Below are 17,875 nucleotides of genomic sequence, written 5' to 3' on the forward strand. Positions count from 1 at the left end.
TCAGTGTCAGGCAAGAAAAGATTACATTGAAAGCTTGCTCTTTTTTGATGTGGTTTAAGAGTGTGAGGCAAGCCCAGCTGGGTTTGAATTGTCTTTCCTGAGTCACGTGGTCTGAGTTATGAATTCTGTAGCTGCTTTCCTCTCCTGTGGAATGGGAACAATAACAGTACTGCCCCCCAGGGTTGTTGTAAAGATTAATAATTAAATAATGAAGTTATACTTAAAATGATATGTAATGTATTTAAAATGATACATCCGTGCAGAAATGCTTGTGATATGTTGCAAGCAACCTAAATGTCCATTAACTGGGAAATGGTTGAATACGTTATGGTACAGGTACGCAGTGGAGTACTGTGCAGTATACTTTGTGTAGTGATATGAAAGCTCTCAAGGATAAATTAAATGAGAAAACCAAGGCTCAGAAGAGTGTGCTTATGCCACTGTTTGTGTCCAAAGGAGGTGGAGGATGTATATACATATTTACTTGTATATTCTTAATCTATTTCAGGAAAGATGCAGAAGGAACTGTTAGCAGTAGTTGCTGGTGGAGAGGGAACCCGGTACTTGGGGATAGGAATAGGAGAGAGACTTCCTCTATGTCCTTTCATGCTTCTGAATTGGAACAAAAGTATTAACTATTAAACAAATTTATACAATTGAAACCATCAGGAAAGAAATTAGGTTTTATATAAAAATTAGATAATGCACGGAAAGGGTACACATATAGTCAGGATTCAATAAATGGTCGCTACTATTAACATCTCAGGAAGCAGGTATAAGGGAGCCGGTTTCAAAAGGCATAGTTGTCGGGCAAACTCAACACAGCAGGTAGCAAATCAGATTCCGGAGCTTTGAATCTGAGCCCTTACTATGGCTAAATCTTAGCCTTTTGAGAAGTATGGGGAAGGGAGTTGAAAGTGTTATTTATTTGAAAGTGTTGTTTTAAATAAATTCTTCAAAAGTGTGTGGTATTCCTGAATCAAGCATCTATTTAAGCACAGATATATAATTTTGGAATTTTGGAGCTAAAAGTGACTTCAGAGATGATCTCTCTCATTTTAGAGATGAGGAAACTGATGCTCAAGCCACGGTGACCTTGGTGACTTGCTCAAGGTCACACCGATACTCAGTGGCAGAGTCAGAATCTACACTGAGGTCTGCTGGCTTTCTTCCCACTGTGCCATTTGCATGTAAGGGTTACACAGAGTAACGGGCATTTCCTGTGCTTTCTCCCACACCTTTCACAGCCATTCATTCTACCATCCATCTGCTGAAGTTGGGCAGCCCCCCACCACACAAAGAAGCCCGCCAGGGTCGGAGAGAACGCCGGAAGAAGCTGCTGGCTGAGCAGGAGGAGCTGGAGCGGCAGATGAAGGAGCTCCAGGCTGCCAACGAGAACAAGCAGCGGGAGCTGGAGACCGTGAGGAAGGTGAGGAGAGGGGAGTGGACGCTGGGCTGGGCCCGGACGCTGGGCTGGGCTCGGAGGGCTCTTTGCATTGCAGGAGCCACAGCTGCCTCACTTCCGAGCTTGGTTTTACCAAGACCAGCTTACTGCAGTTTTGGGGAGATTTTTTCGGTGAACTGTGTTCTCAGGAAGTGTATCTACACCCTCAAGACACCCTGGTTTCCCAGCCCTGAAAGTATGAGGGCCTCAGGGCAGCAGGGACACTGTATTGCCCAGAGAGCATATTTATAAGAAAGCACACTTGAATTTTGTCAGAGAAGGTTGAGAAACTTTGTTCCCCAAAGATGTCAAGGTCACTTTGGACGACCAGGGAGAGTCTGTTGCTTTTTCAGTTTTTCCCCTTTGCTCTCATCTTCACTCGGGAGGACCTTATAAGACCCTTAGTGTAGAATTGCGGGTTTTACTTACTGTTCAGAGTCAGAGGTCCAGTCTGCGGCAGCTTCTCCTCCCATCTCAGGGCTAGGGGTCAAGTACCATAGGCTGTACAGGGTAGTTGTTAATGGTCACTGGGCGACCTTGTTCCTTGGTTATGTCATGGTTTTGACGGGGGGGTTGGTGGTGAGTGCCCACTGTGTGGCCCTGGTCTTTACCTGGGATACCTCTGGGTTGAGCCTGTCTGCCTGAATCACTGAGCACATGTGAACCATGAGCCGAAAGACCTTTGTTCCTCCTCTGCAGCACCTTTGCCCTGGGATATGGGGTTGCTTATAGTATTGTTATCGGTGGAAGGGGGATGTCCTTTCCCCACTGAGTGCTTTGGGTGGGATCCTTACGACATCTCAAGGAAAAGAATTTTCTGAGACTCGCATGGGAAGATGAGTGACTTTTATTTGCGTGGAATTACATCTCTGGGTTTCCCAAGTCCCATTTCCCTTAGTCCAGTCCTGGAAGGAGGGCAGCTAGGGATTCAGTAAAGCTAAAATCAGAGCCAGTGGCCCGCGTTTCGGTTCCATGTTGCAGCCGGGTCCAGTTCAGCATCAGGCTGGTTGTAGTCCGTTAGTCCTTCGTGGGTGAGGTGCACGTGGCCATGGGCCATCTGGGCTCCACGGGGAGCCCAGAGAGGATGCCTCCTGCACCAAGAGTCCCGAGAGAGCCAGCGGCCAAGAGTGCACGAGCACAAGAGCGCGAACTTCTTTGTTTAGGGGATTAAGTGTCTCAAATCTACCCGCGCTTGCAGTGGCCATGCCCACTCTGGCCAATGATCTGTTCCCAGGTGTGACCGACAGGAAAGCACCCTCCCTATTTCATCCAAACTTGACCGGGCCAGCGGCTATGTATCAGCCCCACTCCTTCCCGCAGAGATTCGCAGGGACTAGACCAGACCAGTGACTCCCTGGGGAGTGCAGAGCTGCCCCTTCCTGGCGAAGCTGCACAAATGACATGCCCATAATGTTTGGCCTTCCCGTTGCTCCTTTCCTGTTGTTCGTAACCAGGTTAATTACAACGGAGTCCGCATAAGGCCCCTCATTCCTGGTGCGGTTCTCTCCTTGCAACCCATGGAAATGCCACACTTCATGCTGACTTCCTCCTCGTGGACTCCCAAAGAATTTTAAAATATAGTTTTATAACATTAAGAACCATGTGGACATACAATCTTAAAAATAGCTGTTCCTATCCAGCACAACTACTTTCTAAAAGCAGCTCTAAGGTCTTGCTGCTCTTCTTCCAAATCACTCCTGCATCTCGCCTCTTCCTGCTGTAGTACGTCTTCTTTAAAAACTCCCTTCACGCCGAACCCGGTTTGGCTCGGTGGATAGAGCCTCGGCCTGCGGACTGAAGGTCCCAGGTTCGATTCCGGTCAAGGGCATGTACCTTGGTTGCGGGCACATCCCCAGTGGGGGGTGTGCAGGAGGCAGCTGATAGATGTTTCTCATCGATGTTCTAACTCTCTATCCCTCTCCCTTCCTCTCTGTAAAAAAAGCAATAAAAAACAAACAAACAAAAAAAACCTCCCTTCACAGGCTCGGATGAACACCTGCAGCATGAGATTGCTGCTCCCTCCACCCACTGTGCACAGAGTGTGGTGGGTGTTACGAGTGGGGATCTGAACATGGTGCCCCTCCTTTATAACTTACGAAATGGGTCATACATACAAAGGAGAGCATGAAATATGTGTATACAAATACAGCGACTATTTCTGAAAGTACTAACCAAGTGAAGATAGAATATTGCCAGTAGTTTAGAAGCTTCTGTGTCCTGTCTTTAAAAGGAATTTGCAAGCAGCAAGTTTGTGGTTTATGTTTGGTTTTATGAGTTTTTATACACGCCTAGACTCCTGTAACTACCACAGACAGAATCCAGACAAACTCCAATGCCCCAAAGCATTTCCTCACTCTGCTCCTTGTATTCAGACCCTCCCCTCCCCCCAATCCCTGGAAACCACCGATCTGTTCTGTTCCTGTATTTTGGCCTTTTCCAAATGCTCATATAAATGGAATAAGTCAGCATGTTTGTTTTCAGGAGTTCTTTCACTTAGCATCATGCATTTGAGATTCATCTATCTGTTGTCCTTTTAAATTCTTTTGAACTTGGTCTCCCAGTAGCATATAGGTCTCCCTTCCTGCTTTGTTATGTGAGTGCCTGCCTGAGTTGACAGGGCCTAGGCCACTTGGACAGCTTTCTGATTACATAGCTTCATAGAATTATTTTTATTTATATTGTTATTGACTCCAGAGAGGAAGAGAGAGGGAGAGATAGATAGAAACATCAATGACGAGAGAGAATCATCGATCAGCTGCCTCCTTTATGGCCCCTATTTGGGATTGAGCTCACAACCCGGGCATGTGCCCTGACTGGGAATCAAACCCCTGGCCTCCTGGTTTATAGTCGACACTCAACCACTGAGCCATGCTGGCCGGGCTTCATAGAATTATTTAAGCAACTGATTTGGGATTTGATGGATAGGTATTGAAAAATTGTTACAGATCCCTTAAAAATCTTTAATTTTCTTTTTCTTATCAAGAAATGAAATTCTTGCCCTAGCCTGGAATTGGGCTACATATTGGTGAATTTTGTATGACTTGCTAGGCCTTAGTTGATCGAGAAGAAGCTATAAGAAATCCTGGTATTTTTTTTTTTATAGATTTCTTTAAAGGCTTTACTTAAATACTTTTTTAAAAAGGCTTTATTTTTGTCGGTCAGTTTTAGGTTCACAATAAAATTAACTGGAAGGTACAGAGATTTCCCATATGCCTCTGCCCCAACACATGCATAGCTTCCCCCATGCTCAACACCCCCCACCAGAGTGGGTACATTTGTTACAATTGATGAGTCTGATACTCATGATCACCCAGAGCCATAGTTTATTTTAGGGTTCACTCTTTGTGTTCTACATTCTGTGGTTTGGACACGTGTAATGACGTACATCTACCATTAGAGTATCATCAAGAGAATTTTGTTCTGTCTATTCATTCCTCCTCCCAAAATAATGTTTCACTTCTACTGTTGTTTCTTTAAAAAATATAATCATTTGTATAGGTCCGTGGTCGGCAAACTGCGGCTTGCGAGCCACATGCGGCTCTTTGGCCCCTTGCATGTGGCTCTTCCACAAAATACCATGGCCTGGGCGAGTCTATTTTGAAGAAGTGGTGTTAGAACAAGTTTAAGTTTAAAAAATTTGGCTCTCAAAAGAAATTTCAATCGTTGTACTGTTGATATTTGGCTCTGTTGACTAATGAGTTTGCCGACCACTGGTATAGGTAATATAATTATATGGTTCAAAATTAAAAATTAAAAAAGGATTTGGCGAAGATATTTCCTCCCACTTCTTTTCTCCCTTTGCCTAGCTCCCACCCCTTGCCTAAGGTAACCATTATTTTTTATTTCTTGTGTATCCTTCTAGGTTTATTTAATATTTACAAGAAAATATGAACATACATTCTCCCCATTCTTTTTTTTTATATATATTTTTATTGATTTCAGAGAGGAAGGGAGAGGGAGAGAAAAGATAGAAACAACCATGATGAGAGAAAAACATCAATCGGCTGCCTCCTGTACATCCCACACTGGGGATGGAGCCCCCAAGCCGGGCATGTGCCCCAACCCGGAATCGAACCATGACCTCCTGGTTCATAGGTCAAGGCTCAACTACTGAGCCACCGAGGCTGGGCTTAAGTGGTTGTTTTTAATTGTTGTTTCACAGGGAAAGGGAATATGGAGCTCCTCAGGCCACCCTTCTGGGAGTCGGGCTCTCGTAAGGCTTAAGGAATAACGTGTAAGATGACAATACTGTGCAGTAAGAACCCAAGAAGTGGGTCTCGAACCTCATGAATGCGTTTGCAAGTGAATGTGACTCAGTGACTCCATTGCAAAATGCTGTTCAGACTTATAAATAGTCATTGATTTAGCTAATTTGTTTTGTATGTTGCCTGGGAAAATTATTGGAATGGAAGTCCAGCAGATCTAAAGTTTTTGTTCTGTATTTATGGAGCATTAAGAATGTTTGGATTCTCGCACATGTTTAAGTGTGACCATTTCTCTCTCCAAATGCATTTCTATGGATGGCTTTCGGTTGGGTAGAAACTGGAAGAAGCAGCATCTCGGGCAGCAGAAGAAGAAAAGAAACGCCTTGAGACGCAAGTGGAACTACAGGCCAGGTTCAGCACAGAGCTGGAGCGAGAGAAGCTCGTGAGTACCGCACTCTGGGGAATGCTGCTGGCGCCTCCCAGAGCCAGCCTGGTTGGTGGGCCTGCGAGGCTGCAGTGAGGTCGTGTTGTCTGCGTGGCTCTGCTACTGTCTTGCAGTGGGCCTTTGGGGAAGTTACGTGTCTGTTCATTCATCCATTGTTGGTTTATTGAGCACCTTCTATGTGCTGGGCACCATGCCCAGGATGTAAAGGTAAAAGACATAAACCTTGCTTTCAAGACCCTGAAGTGGAAATTTAAGGAAGGGGGTGATAAGGGCTGTGGTTAGGGTGACTATGTCTTGGTTTGACTGGGACAGTCTCTGCCATCCTGGTATAATTATTACCAGCATCCCTTTTCCTTCTCAAAGTGGAAAATAAATAGCTATGGAAAAAGTGCACATCGGTTCCATGACATTTCTCCTCGGTAATGAGCCGAGTCCGAGGTCCTGAAATCATGAAAACATACGGATTCTGGTCTGCTGCCCTCAGCAGCTCTGATTCATCTAAGAGGTTCCCCTCCCCAAGACTCCCGTAGGTAGCAGGACTCACATTGAGTTCTGACCGTGTGGCAGAGTGCTGAGCCCAGCGCCTATTAAGCAGATGCTCATCCCGTTGCCTTTGGTACTTTTTGTCCCTCAGCGTTGAAATGGACATGTTTGAGCTGTGAGAGAACAGCGCACAGAGGAGGGCCACCCTCACGGCCAGGGGTCGGGGTTTGTTTCCCCTCTGCTCCCTCTTACTGAGCACTAGTTTCTCGTCTTTAAATAGGGGGTTATCATATGATCCGTCATGACTGTTATGAGGATGACGTGAGCTAATACAAGTGCAAATATTTTATAAGCTGGATATGCTCGTGCGTGCGCTATTATATTTAGGATGCCCTTGTCTTTTCCTTGTTAAGGCAGAGATCCAAACTTAAACCCCGAAGGGAGAAGCCATAAACTTGTCAGGACACTAAATTCCCTGCCTGAGTCTCCCCAGGGCTGGTGGTGCCCTAGAGAGGGAGGGAGGTGGGTGCTGGGCTGCCAGGTAAGTGCAGGAGGCTCAGCACATCAGTGTTTCCTTTTTCCTTCAGCAGTTCCGACTGGGGAAAGGGTCATTCCTTTCAGAGAAGACGCTGTTGGTAAAGGGCTTGTAGCTTTAAGACAGAAAATAATCTAAAGAGAAATTATACAGAGAAACATACATTTTTTTCCCTTGACTTGATTCTAAGGTGTGGAGCGGAAAGGATGGAGAATGTACTAGGGCAGGAACACAGCATCGGGGTTGTAGTTTGTCCCGGACTCTCTGGGTTTGGTTCTGGTGTTGGTACTGGGAGGGGGGTGCTCGATTCCTCTATTTTTCTGACAAGGACGAAGGGCAGGGCCCCCCCATCCTGCTGGGCTGCAGCTGTGGGCAGTGGCAACCCCTCAGGACGGTGGTGGAGTGGGAGGGTTTCTCTGAGGGTGGGGCCAGCCTGCATCTGAACATGACCCTTTTCTACCGTCAGATCCGGCAGCAGATGGAAGAACAGGTTGCCCAAAAGTCCTGTGAACTGGAACAGTATTTGCAACGAGTGCGGGAGCTGGAAGACATGTACCTGAAGCTGCAGGAGGCCCTTGAGGATGAGCGGCAGGCCCGGCAAGACGAAGAGACTGTGCGGAAGCTTCAGGCCAGGTACCGCTCCGTTTGTGTACTCGCCTTTGCATAGTTTCTGGGAATGACTCACGCTGGTGGAGAGGGAGGGGGGTGCCAGATTGGAGAGACCTGGAGGCTCGGTGGCTGCATTGTCTATTCTCAGTCCCGGGCGCTGGGAGAGCCTCGCTTCTGGGGCTGCGGGCTGACCTGTATTTCAGAGCAGTCTCCGTGTGTTGGATGGGGTGCCCAGTTAGAATGCCCAGGGACCCAGGATCAGCTCTGGTGAGACCCTGGCTTCACCGGCATGTTCCGGACCAGAGAAGGGTCCTTGGTATGGAGACAGGGGCCTGCTTCACGCCAGAGTTGCAGCCGCTTTTGGGGGATAAGGAGGAAATAAGCAGTTTTCGGTTGGTCATTCAGGATTAGTGAGATTCTTTAAATAATTATTATTCAAAATCTTACTTTTAGAACTTCTTAAAGCTAGACTGTTTTTTCCCTTAGAGCAGGGGTGGGGATGGTCTGGCCCATGGGCCGTACAAGGCCCATGAAATCATCTGGTCTGGCCCTGCCAAGGCAACTGCAGGTGGGACTCGAAATTCAATAAATCTAGGAGCTTTTGTCTTAGCAACATACATTTATATTAAGTGAATTATATTAAGTGGATGATGTTATAAATATCTAAATGGCCCTTGGCAGCAACAAGGTTCCCCACCCCTGCTTAGAGCTTTTAAAGTCAGGTTTACTATTTATGATAGTCATGTTTTTGGATGAGAACGCTGAGTTTTTGGTCTTTGTAGCAGCAGGGAGGACGGGGTAGAATGAAGACCCGAACGTGAAATTGGAGCTCTCCACTTGCTTCCCCATTTGCGTTCCTTAAGATGTCTTGTCCACACTGAAAACATTGACCCCAGTGGCCCGGCTGGTCAGTGCAGGTGCACGCGGGCTGTGAGCTGTGACTCTGCTTTGGGGAACAGCTGCGGGACGGCCTGGGGTAGATTTCCCACGGCTGCCGTTCTCCCGTGGAGCGGCAGAGGAGGCTCGTTTAATACTTAGGCAGGAAGAGAAGAGAGGAGGTCTTCGTTGTATGCTTTGCCAAAACGACTTTAAAAATAAATAGGTTTTGAAAATTTTAATTCTATTAAGGAAAAATTATCTTCTGAGTAGAAAATCAAATGCTTAGCATTTTGCCTGGCATTTACAGTCCCACAGGTGTGTGCTCAGTGTCCTGTGATGTTAACTAGATTCTTAGAACTGCCACCCAGTTGCCATTGGCAGTGATGTTGGCACAAGGTTCACTTACTGGGAAGGTTTGAGTCCCATGTGACTTCCAAAGAGAGGCATTCTACGGGCACAAGATGGATTTGGGCCTCTTTATAATTTTTGGTGTGTTGGGAGTTTATAGATTACCCTGTGCAGAGAATTAGCAGGTGAGCTATGATATATATTTTACTTCCCTGCAGTTTTGAGAGAGGTTGATTATAACACAGCAGAGATTTGATCACAGAGGGAACCAGATAGCTCTAGAAATTTATTAAAATACTAGAGGCCCAGTGCACGAAATTCATGCAAGAATCTGCCTTCCTTCCCCCTGCTGCCGGCACTGGCTTCCCTCCCGCACCCGGGACCCGGGTTTCCCTCGCGGCCCCGGCTTCGTCCGGCCGGAAAGATGTCTGGTCTAATTAGCATATTATGCTTTTGTTATTATTAGTTATTTTGTATTTATCAAATGGGTGCTCTTTGAGGGATAATTTTGGATAAAACTTGTAGATTTTAACTAGTGGTAAATATTAGAATCACCTGTAAAGTTTAAAAAAAAAAAATACACATGTAGGGCCTGTCCCACATTTACTGAATCAAAGTATCTGTGGGTAGGAGCCAAGAATGAGTATTGCTATTTAAAAAACTCTGGCTGATTATTTTGTACATTCTGATTTAAGTCCATAGCAAAATGTACTTAACCTTTTGAATGCAAATGTAGCTATTACATATGCACAGATTTGCACCAGTAAGCTGAAATTACTGCACAAAAATTAACTTTTTCTTGATATGCAAAGGCCACTTTATGAATATAATTATTTTACTATAAATTATTTTTCTTTCAACTTAGTTTTTGGAACTTGAAATGGATAAACTGACGCCCTCTGGTGGTCATTTTTAGGCATGGCAGTCCCGGAAGGCGGGGCGTGGTTCAGAGGGTCATTTTGTCAGATTGGCACAGGGGGCTTTCTCCTTGCTCCCACTCCCAGAACAGGCCTTTCTCGGTAGCAAATCAAGGGAAGTCCTCATGGAGTTGAGATAGAAACACTTAAGTCTCCCTCTGAGGAAATGAAACAACCTTAGGTGAAGGGCATATGTCGAGGGCTTTTTAGTTAATCCTCCGCCCTTTCTTCTAGCAATATTACATTGTTCTTGAAATAGTTGGCATCTCTGTCAGTGTCTTAACATTATCTCAGTATTTCCCCAGAGATACTTTATTTATTTTTATTTTAAAATATGTTTTCATTGATTTTAGAGAGAGAGGAAGGGAGAGGGACAGATAGAAACATTGATGAGAGAGGAACATCACTAATTGGCTGCCTCCTGCACATCCCTCACTGGGGATCGAGCCTACCACCCAGGCATGTGCCCTGACCGGGAATCCATCCAGCGACCTCTTGGTCCTGGGTCAATGCTCAACCGCCGAGCCACTCCGGCCAGGCTCCCCAGAGATGCTTTATATAGTAACTTGTTTAAGTACAAGAACTTTGACTTGAGCCATCTGGGTCTTGTCAATTTCTTGATATATTAAAATTGAAGTTTATTTTTTTTGATGTGTAACCTGAAGGTTCGCTAGCCTCTTCTGAATGGGAACTCAGAAGAAAACTGTTCAGTTGACATTGGGAAAACCCAACTATTGGAACATTCTTGAGGCTGAGCCATTACTTGTCCCATTATAGCTTCTGCCCACTATGTTTTCGGACCTGTAAGGCCTGTGGCATATTTCAGTCATGTCTGCAGTCTCAGCAGCTGGTGCCGTGCCTGGCACACGGCAAGTGCCCACAGGTATTTTGTGAGTAACTAAACGGATCCAAGTTCTACTCACTGGGGCCTCTCGGAACAACAGTCTCTTCCACGTGTGATACTTTTCATGTATGTGAAGGTGGTGAGGAACTGAGCTCTGGAATGAGGTCTGGGTTTGGTTCCCAGCTGCTTTCTAGCTGTGTAACTTTAGAAAAGCTATTTCACTGTGTTGAGCCTTCAGTTCCTTATCCATAGACGAAGGCTAACTGCCAACCTTGCAGGGGTGAGGAGATGCGATAATGCATGCAGACGGCTTGTGGAAGGCCTGGCGTTTGCTAGTCACTCAGAGTGTTGGCTTCTGTTCCTTTATCTCGTTTGCAGATGAGGAAGAGAGATAATATGTAGAATGTCAAAATAAGAATTCTTCAAAAGATACTGACAGGCTGCAGTGATGGTTTGATACCAAGAAGATAGTTTAAAATAGCAACAGAAGCCCGGCTGGCATGACTCAGTGGTTGAGCCTCGACATATGAACCAGGAGGTCACGGTTAGATTCCTGGTCAGGGCACATGCCTGGGTTGGGAGCTCAGTCCCCAGTGTGGGGTGTGCAGGAGGCAGCTGATCAATGATTCTCTCTCATCATTGATGTTTCTATTCTCCCTCTCCCTTCCTCTCTGAAATCAATAAAAAAAAAATTAAAAAAAAATATCAACAGAGCAAGTACAGGGTCCAGGAGACCTGGCTGAATAGAAATTCATTCGAAAAGATTCGGAGTTTTACTTCCTTGTGATGTGATTGCCAAAAACGTCATCTACTCTCAGGTAGCCTCAGTGAATGTGAGAATCCAGAGCTAATGAGGCAATAATTCCTCCGTAATAACAAAAGCTGCTTTAGTCAGCATTTTCTACGTGATAGGTACTGTTCTAAGACCGTACACGCATTGTCACATTTAATGCACCAGCAAACCTTTGATGGTGGGTGTTGTTCCTATAATTTTTCTGTAAATGAGGAAACAGAGAGGTTAGATTCTTTGGTCAGGGGCTTGTTTGCAAACCACAGAAACCAACTTGCATTAGCTAAAGTAATAAAACAATTCTGTGGAAGGTTCTTATTTTTTTTTAATACATTTATTGATTTTTTTTACAGAGAGGAAGGGAGAGGGATAGAGAGTTAGAAACATCAATGAGAGAGAAACATCGATCAGCTGCCTCCTGCACACCTCCTACTGGGGATGTGTCCGCAACCCAGGTACATGGCCTTGACCGGAATCGAACCTGGGACCCTTCAGTCTGCAGGTCGACGCTCTATCCACTGAGCCAAACCGGTTAGGGCCCGTGGAAGGTTCTTAAGTAGTTCACCAGTTCCACAGAACAGCAGGTGGCCAGGCCTGGGACCCAGGCGGGAACCAAACCCCAGCTCAGACCAGGCCATGGGGAGAGTCCAGTCCGGAGGCCTGTGGTGCCGACATGGCACCGTGCCGGTGGTTGCTCCTGCCACCACTGGATTGTGGATAGTGCTGCCACGGTAAGTTCCCCACTGTCTCTGCTTCTTTGTGTCCGTTCCTCAGGACAAAGATCCAGGAGGGGCAGCTGCTTAGCCAAGCCCAGGCTGCCAAGGGGCAGGGGGAGCAGGTGTCGCCTGTGGCTTCTGTAGCGGGAGACGCTCCCTACTTTCCATCGAGACACCTTCTATGCCAGGTTCTCGAGACGTGTGAAGGCGATTCAGATGCTGGGCGCCTACACGCTGCCAGTGTCCATCCGCCTCCATCCTTTCTCACTGGGGTGAAGAAGCAGCCCTTCCAGTCTTGTTCACTGCTGTGTCCCAGCACCTAGAAAGGACCACGGAGGGGGAATAGGTCCACGCGAGCCCGGGAATAGGCTGTGCTGGTCAGACCACACTTGCAGGTGTGGACATCGCAGCCCAGGAGACATCGAAGGGGCACCAACTGGCCTTTGTGGAGCGGGGGATGGGAGGCGGGAGGGCTCGTCTTGGCTGAGGAAGATCTTTCCAAGGACTGAGGCTGCCCACAAAGCAACTGGCCCAATCTACAAAGCAGCGAGTGGCCCATCACACAGGGCATTCGAGCTGAGTTGGTTAACCACATCGCAGGATGTTGTAGAGGGAATTTTGACAGAGCTGCGGTTGGGGTTAGGGTGGGGCAGTTGGTGCGGGGGGGCTCAGATAAGGGGTGTGGAGTCTGTTACTTTACTTCCTTGGCTGTTGGTTTTAGAAGAGCAGACGTTCTCGAGTAGAAACTGGCCTGCTGTGTGGCTTGTGACTGATGGTCCAGACACTAGAGGTGCATCCTGTCCTGGGCTGGCATCTGACCACAGAGTCTGTACTTTGGGTACAGGTTTGGGTTGTCTGTTGGTTTAGTTGATTTAAATACCTAAGTATCTGCAAATTCTCAGACGGGTAGCCTGTTATAGTAACACTAGGGGCCCAGGGCACCAATTCATGCACCTTGAAAGGAACTGTGGGCCATGAGGCTGCGGTGGGCACAGTGGCAGGTCTCGGCCCATCCTCTGTGCCCCCACTTGCCCCCTCCTGCTGCGGCCCCACCCCCCTCAACCCCTGTCTGCCTGCAGCCCCACTCCCACCACCGCTTTTCCCACGCACTGACGATGCCCGCCCCGCTCGCACCCGCTGACACTGATGGCGTGGAGCGATTGGGGCCGGCGCCAGCAGTGGATGCGAGCGGGGCCGGCGCCAGCAGTGGGAGCGAGCGGGGCCGGCGCCAGCAGTGGGAGCGAGCGGGGCCGGCGCCAGCAGTGGGAGCGAGCGGGGCCGGCGCCAGCAGTGGGTGCGAGCGGGGCCGGCGCCAGCAGTGGGTGCGAGCGGGGCCGGCGCCAGCAGTGGGTGCGAGCGGGGCCGGCGCCAGCAGTGGGTGCGAGTGGGGCCGGCGCCAGCAGTGGGTGCGAGTGGGGCCGGCGCCAGCAGTGGGTGCGAGTGGGGCGGGCGCCATCAGTGGGTGTGAGCGGAGCCGGCGCCAGCAGCAGGTGCGAGCCAGGTGGGAACGTGGTGCATGGGAGCAAAGAATGTTCAGTAACCACCAGAGGCTCGCCCTGATGACAGTGACCGGCGCCCGGCCTTGGTCTGGTACCCTCGCTCACCTGCTCCACCATCCCGCCATGGCTGACGCCTACCATGTTCTGCGCACGCCCCCTGGTGGTCAGCACACGTCATAGCGACCAGTTGTTCGGTGGTTCCAGTTGTTCTGCCATTTTTGTTCGGTCCATTTGCATATTAGCCTTTTATTATATAGGATTTGGAGTCACACAGACCTGGGTTGAAACCCATGGCTACGTGTGCAGTTTGCTTTTCAGTGGCTTCACGTGTAACGTAGAAATGATAGCACCTTGTTTGTGGGGTTGGTGATGATGAAGGTAAAGTGCTTGGCATGTAGTAATTGTTTAGTAAATGGTTTCTATTATTATTCTACCTTTTGTTAGTTCCTTCTTCCCTCACCTTCGTTAGTTTATCAGCCTTTTCCTCTGTAACAGGTTTTTACAGATGAAAAATGTTTGAATGTTGGAGGAACCAGGGAAATTCCAGAACGTGGCCCTGTCACCTGCCAGGCAAATGGCCTGGGTGAGGTCACTTAACCTTTGTGCCTCACTGTCTTCACCTTCAGCTTATTGTGAGGATTAACTAGGAATACACGTAACTGTTGGCTCAGCTCGAGGCACAGTGAGCCTCCTTAAGTGCCATTAATTTTTTTTGCAAAAGAGGGTGAAACAGTTTGGAGCGGGAGGCGTGGGTCACGTCCTGTGAACACGGGCCTCTCTGGGTCCAAGTTTCCTCCTTGCAGCACGAGAGAGGCGGACAGGTGACCTCGAGAGTCTCTTCGCTCGGAGTGCCTCGTCACGTGGGGTCAGATGTGGAGGCCTGGGCCCACGATCCTGAGCTCCCTGCGTTGCAGGTTGCTGGAGGAGGAGTCTTCCAAGAGGGCGGAGCTGGAGAGGTGGCACCTGGAGCAGCAGCAGGCCATCGAGATGACCGAGGCAGAGAAGCAGGAGCTGGAGAACCAGCGCATCATCAAGGAGCGGGCCCTTCAGGAAGCCATGGCGCAGCTGGAGCAGCTGGAGCTAGAGCGGAAGCAGGCACTCGAGCAGTACGAGGTAACCTCCCCGGCAAAGTGCATTTAAATGGTTAAAAACAGGCTTTTTGTTTTGTTGTTAATCCTCACCCAGGACATGTTTCCATTGATTTTTAGCGAGAGTGGAAGGGAGGAGGAGAGAGAGTGAAACATCGATGTGAGAGACACATCTATTGGTTGCCTCCTGCACGTGCCCCTGCAACTGAGGTGCATGCCCTTGACCGGAATCGTACCCGGGAACCTTCAGTCTGCAGGTGGATGCTCTATCCACTGAGCCACACCGGCCGGGCAAACAAGCTTTTTTAAAATAAGAGAACATTTGCTTAGCGGCAAGAAGCCGTAGTAAGAATTTTGCTTAGCTGGAAGAAAGAAAAAGGCGGTGAGGCGTGTCAGTTAGAGTCCACTCAGGAGATGGAACCCACACAGTAACTGGAACGGGGAAAATTTAATATAAACAAGTATTAACTATAACCGGATTACCTATGAAGCGGTAAAGAAAACTCTAAGAACATGGGAACAGCAGGTGCAGGACTGAGGCAGAGCACCCAGGAAGGACACGCCTGGAGGGTCCCCGTAAGCCCAGTGCTGGGAGCCGGGCCTCCTTGGGGAGGCACAGCCGTGGCCACTGGACGGCAGGGAAGCTCCCCGAGGTGCTGTGCCTGTGGAGCTCACTGGGGGCCGCCTCTGGGGCCCTGGCCGAAGCTGCCACAGGGAGCTGCCACTGAAACCCCTTGGGGTCACCACGGGTGTCCCACATGTCACGGGAGCCGCTGCGAAGAGCCCAGTGGAACTGGGAAGCCAAGCCCCTTCCCCCTTCAGCCCCCTCTGCTGACAGAGCTGAGAGGGTGCCCGCTGCGGGGGAGACTTACCCTGGAGCTGCGGCTGGGCAGTGGAGGGTGGACTTGGAGCTGAGAGGCAGGCACACGGGACTTGACACTCACCTGTGATCAGTGTGGGCGAGGTCCTCGGTGTGACCTCAGGCAGGCACTCAGCTGTTCTGAATCCTAGTTTTCCCACCTGCAAATGGGGGCGCTGATGGTTCCTGCTTCTTAGAGTGACTTACAGAGAAAGCCCGAGCTATGGGAAGGGGCCAGTTATTTGTCTCCTCAGCTACCAGTGTGTGTTGCCAAACCAAAAGCCTCCTCTGTTGCAGGGGGTTAAAAAGAAGCTGGAGATGGCAACTAGTAAGACCAAGAGCTGGAAGGACAAAGTGGCCCAGCACGAAGGGCTCATCCGCCTGATAGAACCAGGTAACGGCCGTGTGTGTACTCGGTGTCTCTCTCTGTTTCCTTACGGGACGGGAATCAGAATTGTGCAAAGAAGCTTCTTCAGCCCAAACGTAAGAAGCCACGCTGTGCAGGGTGAGCGTCTCTGACTTCCTTGCCCTTGAACAGACCGGAGGCCGGTGCTCCCTGGCGCACATCTCTGGCTGCCGGGCACTCGGACGTCCCTCCGAGAAGAAACCCGTGGAAAAGGCCCTGTTTTGTCACGATCACGTCAGTGACAGGACACGGTACTTCCGGTATCTGAAGCCTGCTTGTCTTTCAGGTTCCAAAAACCCCCACCTCATCACCCACTGGGGCCCTGCCGCGTTCACCCAGGCGGAGCTGGAGGAGCGAGAGAAGAGCTGGAAAGGGAAGAAGGGCACCGAGTGACCGCCGCCGCGTCCCGGCCGCCGCGTGGGCTCCGCGTGCAGCTGGACGGCTTTAGGCGAAAGACAACAGGAACTGGCTTTGCTGCTTCTAACTTTTCTTCCTTCAGCCTCCCATTCGGTCCAGACGCCGCGGAAGCCTTGGTCATCTCCCTGCAGACGAGGGCTTATCTGGGAAGGAAAAAGTCCACCCTGCCAGGCTCTTCACAGACTCTTTCTCTGAAAACTGCCGCTTCTGGAAATCCCTTGGTAGCTCTCAGATTCTTGTCAGCGTCGCCGCCGTCCTGTTGGGGGGGCGGGTTGGTGCTCTGGGTCCCCGGATGCTCGGACCTCTGTGGACTCGGGTCCGCCATCTCCTTCTGCAGCTCGCGTCCTCCTCCCAGAACTGGTTTCTAAGCTAGATTGGCAGTTGCCCTGCCGTTCATGCGGGGTGCCCCTGACCGTACTGCTCCGAGACAGGAGCCAGCAGCTGCATGTGGCCTGTGCCTCGACTGAGCGGTCGCAGTCCGAGGGTGGGGCTGTGCAGAGGTGTCTGTGTAAAGCACCGTGCCGCTGACTTACATCCGGCTTCGGGGGCACTGTCTGGGCGGTAGGCATCCTTTTAAACAGTGCTTTGGCTCAGACAGATACAGGAAGTCCTCACTTAACATTATGGACAGGTTCTCCGACCCTAAGTGAAGTGACATATACAGCAAAGCCAGTTTTCCCACAGGCTGATCCATAAAGACCAGAGTTAAGTTTTCGTGGTATCGCCTCAACATGGTAACAAAACAGTGTTGCACAAAACGATGTTATTCAAGGACCTGCTGTATTTATGAATCAAAGCCCACAGATGAACTAAGTAGATCCCGTTTGGAATGATATTTTGAAAGTAACTGAATTCCTCCTACAATTTAAAATGGTTTCAGTTGTCAGCGTGCTGACGGACCCCTTGTGTTACTTTTGTAGTTACTGTACAGAACGTTTCAGGGGTGTGGGCATGCTTGTCCTAATCGGGCCTTTTACGTAATAAACAGGAATATGATCATTTATAGGAATTACTTATGAAAACATTTTAAAACTGTATTTTTGTCACGTGCCATCTTGAGAGGGAACAAAATATTTATAAGTTTTCAAACATTCTTATCTAAATGTACAATGTAATATGCTGAACAATCTTAATTTTTTTGCTAATTTTCTAAGATATATTAAACATATTTTGTATGATTTTTAAAAAATGGACTTTTAAGAAAAAAAACAAAAAACACCCCAGAACAACATACATTTAAAACTGTCTGATTTAATAAAATAGGACCATGGAGTTGTGTGTGTGTGTGTATTTTCATACAAGGAGATGGGCTTGGGAGAGGGGCACTTCCTGAAAACGCTGGGTGCGGGGAGTGGGCCTCACACCAATGTTGCCACTGAGTTGACTGTGGC

At 48.8% G+C, this 17,875-nt stretch overlaps 1 protein-coding gene across 1 annotated transcript in view; it reads left to right on the forward strand.

Annotated features, from left to right (window-relative positions):
* The window catches only part of SWAP70 (switching B cell complex subunit SWAP70), a 75,828-nt gene extending 58,072 nt beyond the window's left edge, over positions 1 to 17,756 (forward strand). Inside the window, exons 7-12 of the mRNA XM_080641994.1 lie at positions 1,248 to 1,429; positions 5,984 to 6,091; positions 7,579 to 7,745; positions 14,629 to 14,827; positions 15,959 to 16,055; positions 16,354 to 17,756. Coding sequence (XP_080498120.1) covers positions 1,248 to 1,429; positions 5,984 to 6,091; positions 7,579 to 7,745; positions 14,629 to 14,827; positions 15,959 to 16,055; positions 16,354 to 16,460 — 860 coding nt within the window. The 3' untranslated portion in view covers positions 16,461 to 17,756. The remainder of the gene's footprint in view (positions 1 to 1,247; positions 1,430 to 5,983; positions 6,092 to 7,578; positions 7,746 to 14,628; positions 14,828 to 15,958; positions 16,056 to 16,353) is intronic.
* The last annotated feature ends 119 nt before the right edge of the window (positions 17,757 to 17,875 follow it).

This window comes from Plecotus auritus (assembly GCF_963455305.1).
Source record: "Plecotus auritus genome assembly, chromosome: 9".
Lineage (NCBI taxonomy): Eukaryota > Metazoa > Chordata > Mammalia > Chiroptera > Vespertilionidae > Plecotus > Plecotus auritus.